This window comes from Melanotaenia boesemani, chromosome 12 (genome assembly GCF_017639745.1).
Source record: "Melanotaenia boesemani isolate fMelBoe1 chromosome 12, fMelBoe1.pri, whole genome shotgun sequence".
Lineage (NCBI taxonomy): Eukaryota > Metazoa > Chordata > Actinopteri > Atheriniformes > Melanotaeniidae > Melanotaenia > Melanotaenia boesemani.
The window spans coordinates 15,951,133-15,957,132 of NC_055693.1; the positions used below are offsets into that span (position 1 = coordinate 15,951,133).

A 6,000-nucleotide genomic window follows, 5' to 3' on the forward strand; every position below is an offset into this window, starting at 1 on the left:
CTCATGGATCAAATTTTACACAAACAACACAAACACTCAGCACAACACAGATGTTTTCTTCAAGCTCTAGCCACTCCACAAACTTGTTGGAGATTGATGGAGACAACCGGGACATCAACCATGTGGTTTAGTGTCAACAGTAAACCACATGGATGACTGCAGGGCAATAATCAGTCACTCGGTAAATACAGTTGAATAAACTATTTCATGAGAATAAAACCAATTAAACCAACATAAAATCAAATAATGCTAAAATAATACATAACTCCTAAAACCAAATTCTAAAATTTGATTAAAGGTGCAAAAAACACTTCAAGTCAATAAAAGCTCAGTTTAAAAGCGTAGTTTTAGAGGGTTAAAATGTGAGGAGGAAGGAGAGCCTGCAGCAGTGCTCTTATATCTGAAGCTCTGAACTGCTTCCCTGAAGGTTACACTTCATATTCTGAGTGTAGCAAACGACAGGGACCCTTTACAATTCTTTGAGCCAGGTTGGCTGCGATGTTATCAAAGATGGATTGAAGGGATGAGTATTGCGTGTTACCCATCACCTTCATGGCAGGTTTAACCATTTTTCCTATCATCTATTTGTATTGAACTGTGAGAGAGCCAAACCAGGCTGCCATCCCAGATCTAATCAGACTTTCAATGACAGAAGTGGAGAGAAAAGGCTGGAATTTGCCAAATGACACAAGAACTGGACTGAAAATGAGTGACAACAGGTCTTATGGAGTGATGAATCCTTCCTAGAGACTAGAGCCTGGGCCTCAGCGTTACTGTAACAGTGTGGAATCATCTTGACAGAACAGAACAAAGGGCAGCCACAATCCAAAAAAGAGCTTTAAAATCCCCGAAGAACTGTTGCTAAATAAATTAGCAAAAACTCTTCTGAGAGGGTGCAGGCTGTGTGGAAGAAGGTGATCATATAAAATAGAGACTTTCAAGCTCATTCGAATTGTTGCATATTACAGAGAGGGACTGTGATCCTCAGTAGATCCATCATCATGAGCTAGACCATTCACATTAAATAGAAACATTTGATCCATTACTGAATTTATACTGTAAAAATATTCATTATTGCCCCTTTTTGTTGCTCTTTTCAAGACCTCTGAAAAGGTGATGAATACTTAAATGCAAAATATTCTCAGTGGAGAGTTTAAGGTAACATTAATACAGTTCATTCTAGTCAATGACCTGGATCTGGAATTGGGATTTGGATGTTCCCTGTTCTCTTTATAAGAGCAATGAAGCTGTGATAGACTGGAAAACTTTAGGGATCCGCAAGCAAAGGGTCTGCTTAAGTTCAATGTCAAGTTCAAAGCCTTTTCTCACAATGTAATCCAGAAGAAATTTCCCATGAGACACTGGGAAAGAGGTTATCGTTATAGGGTTTAATTTGACATCCAGTACCAGTAAGTGTTTTGCTTTAGAGTCAAGGATAGCAGTCAAATGGCTTCAAAGGAACCCGTGATTGGACAGTCATGTCTTCTGAGAATCTCCCTCACAAAATACTGCTGATAAGGATGAAAATATATGAGTCTGAGCAGTGAAAAGACTTGGAATAGTTTATTTAGTTACCAAATGAAGCTGAAATAAGAGCTGCTTTGGCTGAGGGCTTTGTTGTGCATCAGTGTGACATAGAACACCTTTCCTTTGTTTGGCCAATTTTTGATTAAATCATTATTTATTCCTCACTAGTAACTCATTTTGTGCAGTATAGCATGACTGAAATCCTCATGGAGTTTCCTAACCAAGTCTTTTTTTTTTAATGATCAACCCCTCCAAGCCAAACCCTGCTGGTGACACCACATAAATAAAACTTCAGCATTTATTCTGGCAGGCAGTGCCTCATGATAATTTATACAGATTGTCACAACTGTAGACCACGTCTTAAATTATCAATCCTGTTTCTGACACCTTTCTTTTCTCATCCATCAATCGAGACAAGGCCAGATCCACAGAGGAGCTAATTTTGTCATGTGACAGCATCCCCGTAGCTGAGAGTCTCAGCAGGATGTTGCCCCAGCTGTCCAGGCCTGACCCCACCATTTCAGGGACCAACAAGGGAATAATTATAGGTCAGGACTTCATCCCTCTGACTCACCATGACATTCCTGCGCAGTTTCAACATTATGCAGTGCTGAGGACTGTCAAGGACTCCAGTTAATAAATTCTTTCCAGATATCTTCCTGTGTGACCGGGGTCGTGGAGACAAGGCCAGACAGTGGTCTACGAATGTGCTAAGGTGAACACTGCCGTTTCGGTGACAGTGGAGTGACTAGAGGAGTCATGTAAACAGGACATTTATCACCGAGATACATTACGGCTGCTGTCAGCTGACGAGTCGGAGCAGGTGGCCAGAGGCGTGTTGTATTGTCTAGACAACTAAGAGGAACATAGACAAAAAAACCTTTTATCTTCTAATCTTTTTGACCATTTAAATCTTTTCTCATGGTCCTTCAAAATGAATTAAATTAATCTTCGCCTCATAACTGCTTTTAAACTTACCTGCATCTTTTCCAGCACTTAACTACAAAAAAAAATTTATTTGGTCTATGAGACCTTGCACACTTCTGACCAAGTTAACAGGAGAGGGGACTTCAAAGGCCAGACTTGTGTCTCTGTCTGTCCTTTGACAGAGCAGGGGTCCTCAGGCGTCACCAAAATAACTTCCCCTCAATCACACATGTGCAGCACTCAAACGAAGGGCCTCAAGATATCAGGCTTTTGACTTGAGTAGCTGTGAGAGCCGTGGTCATTCTACCCATCAATTATTCAGATGATATGAATTATTTGTCAGGCCTTCTGAAAGTGAGCTAATGTGTCCACAAGCAATGTTAACATAAAAAGGGTGTTTCAGAGACACTGGTGTCAAGTTGTCTCCACTTTGGAGTGAGGGCTATTTGTCAAGTGAGGTAGCTCAGGGTGTAGCAGCAGTGAGATTTACAGAGAGGACCGTCACGGCTTTTAAAAGCACGCACAGAGAGAGGTGAGGCCGAGCAACATAGGCCTCTATTCATCCGCTGTCTTCACTAATGAAAAATGCCACACATAAGACGAGTGTTGGCCTGGGGTTTGATTCCACCGCAAGTTATTTAATATCAAAGGAGAAAACAAGGGGACACGGAAAAACTACTTTCCAGTGTTTTTCCTTCTCTCCACTTTAAACACAAATCTCTCAAGCGAGATGCATATTAAAACCAAATGACTACACTGAAAAAGTTAGTTTTTTATTGCTTTGAATGTAATAACAAGACCTCATGGACACACCTTGTTTTTGGCTTCTCAGGTCCTCACATAAATAATCCACTACAAGGCTGATGCTTTCAGAATACATTATTGCACGGGGCTCCCAGTTCGCTCCTAATATTTTAAAGTGTCCGAGGCTAATATTTATGGATGGGTGTTCCCCTCTGTCTATTGTACTAGGGTGACAAGTTCCCCAAAAGTGGAGTAAAATGTCAATAAATCTGTATTTGGAAATACTATTACATCAATAAATCTCCACTTGCTATAAATCTGACAAGCAATGGACTACCCACGGGTTTCCTAACTCTGCAACTTCATGCTTGTTTCCATTTTGCACTGATTCAGAACTGTAGCAATTAAAACCAAGTCTCTGATGTGTCTTCTGATTTAGATGCGTGGGTGTCCATAACATCTGAAATAACACATACATTCTCAAAGTATCACTCCAGTATTCTGAGAATGATCAAATTGAAGCCGATATGAAAAAAAATCCCAGCTGCTAAATGTGTTAAGAGACCAATTTATCTCTTGTACTGTGACCAAAATAAGTAGCAGCTCGTATAGATTACTAGGTATTGAGTAGAGACAGTAAAATATGAAGAAACAGCAGGGAAAAGACACTGCTTTGACATACGGTAGAGGCATTTAATTTCCATTAAGATGGAAGGTGTTGTGTGTCTTGGTTTTCCTAGCAAGTATTAAATGACCCCCGAAGGATGTCCAAGTTGAATTAAGAGGTCTGTCGTCTCAAGCATTGGGAGTGGAGCTCTGAACTGTAACAAGATCTGTCGGAGGAAGCAGATCCACCTGTAGGTTGTGCTGACTGAGCATGCTCCACAGTTGTGGTAACACCACATTAGAGCTTATTGCATTCATCACAATTGGGCACCAGCATTTAGCATGAAGGTGACCGGAGCCCAGTGTGCATCCTATACATGCCTGTGAGGTGTGATGCTGGCATTTATTGGCAGGGCCAGGGGGTAGAGGGCAAGGGGTGGGGGTGGAGGATGGCCATATGTTTTTGCAGCTGATCTGAACCCCCTCCCCTTCCATTCTCACATGAAAGGACTTTTAAGATCACACTGCATAAGACAATCCTCACAGATTATCAACAATTGCTGTCTATTCTTAGGCCCACCAGCTTGCTCAAGCAACCTCACTTATCACTAACAACCCTGTCTTTAAACAAAATGCCTCCCCTCTTATTTTCCCCCCTTAACTGAACACCACCTCAGACTCTGAGGCTCTGCAGTCAATTATGCCCACTATTAGCTGTTCATTAGAGGTGAGGCTCCAACAGTTATTTGACTTCTTAGCTGGTGACTAATTTAATTGTCCAACTTTGCAACCTTGGGCTGCCATGCACCCCTGGAATCTTCTCTAAACAAATCCTTCATCCTGCCTGCCAAGTTCCACTTTAAGAAACACTGTTTTCAATCTGTTTCTTTTGGATGCCCACCATTTCTATTTTCTATCCTCACAGGATGCTCATTACAGTACAGCACATTTACACCTCCCTCAACTCAGTCATATATCATCCCTTAATAATATTGCTGTAATTAACCACAGCAGGTCAGTGTCTCAAGAACCTGCATTAAGAACGACTACACCGGATCAATAAGTGCATTTAAAGTGAAATTAGTTTGTAACAAACGAGCCATGTGCTCAGTCAAATCATTAAACCTAATTACAAATTTACCTTGCTCCACACTGTTTCCAGACAATTAGGGAGTCATTAATGCACTTGGAGAAAGACGAACCTTGCAAATGCTAATGGAGTGAGTATAAAGGTAGTCACCAGACAGATAGTTGGAGCAAAGGAGCAAAGGGGAGAGGGATCAGTGTCCAGCTCTTTTCAGTGGAGTCCTGGGAGAGAACAGTACATCCAGTGGAGGGTGAAAAACAACTTCTGACACCACATACCAAGTCAGCCAAAAGCATACAGCTAATTTATAGCAGCTCCAAGACAGGTCTGCATCACAACAGGCTATAAAATTCCCACTATGCAGGGTTAAGAAAAAAGTTTCCCATTATATGAAGACACAGCCACCACATTTGCACTGAGAAGTGCTCGCTTGTTTTCCAGTAATTAGCTAGTAATGAATGGAAACTGCCTCCACTTGAAGGCATTCATCATCTCCCAGTGTATAAAAAACACTGCAATTTGTTAATTAGGCTATTACTATATTTGAAAAACGTCCCATTATCCAGACAAACGACAGTGACAGACTGTATTTGGCAAGTTTGCAAGCAAGTCAACCCTGAATACTGATGTATCTCTGGTGAGTTTTTGCTGTTGGTAATAAATGTTCAATTAGGTTCCTGCCATAACACAAACCAGGCAGAACAGCATTAGTGACCTGCTCCTGTTGGCTCAAAACAGGCTCATGAGGGGATCATGAACCCACAAACACACTGCAGGGAGGGGTTATCTTTGGATTTCCACCGTTTTCTCAGGACTTTCAAGCTCGTACCTGGGAGTGCTTGAAAAAAGCAGAGATGCGAGTGATGTGCAGACTGAGGCATCTCGAGGCGCATCTTGCTCGGTAAATGCTGGCAGTGAAGAAAGAGTCGTCCTGCTTCCTCGCGGACACACTTCCCGGGCTCGTCAACGCCGTAATCCACAAGCACAGGCTCATGCACAGGTTCAGGCTCCTGGAAAACATTGTCCCCGCTGCTGTGTATTTAATCCCTTCGCGGATCGGACAACACTGCGCGCGAGCTCCGCCGAAGAAACTAAAGAAACTTCAATTA

At 42.0% G+C, this 6,000-nt stretch overlaps 1 protein-coding gene across 1 annotated transcript in view; it reads right to left on the reverse strand.

Moving 5' to 3' along the window:
• LOC121650891 (anosmin-1) overlaps positions 1-6,000 on the reverse strand; it is a 43,714-nt gene extending 37,714 nt beyond the window's left edge. Inside the window, exon 1 of the mRNA XM_042002694.1 lies at positions 5,721-6,000. Coding sequence (XP_041858628.1) covers positions 5,721-5,912 — 192 coding nt within the window. The 5' untranslated portion in view covers positions 5,913-6,000. The remainder of the gene's footprint in view (positions 1-5,720) is intronic.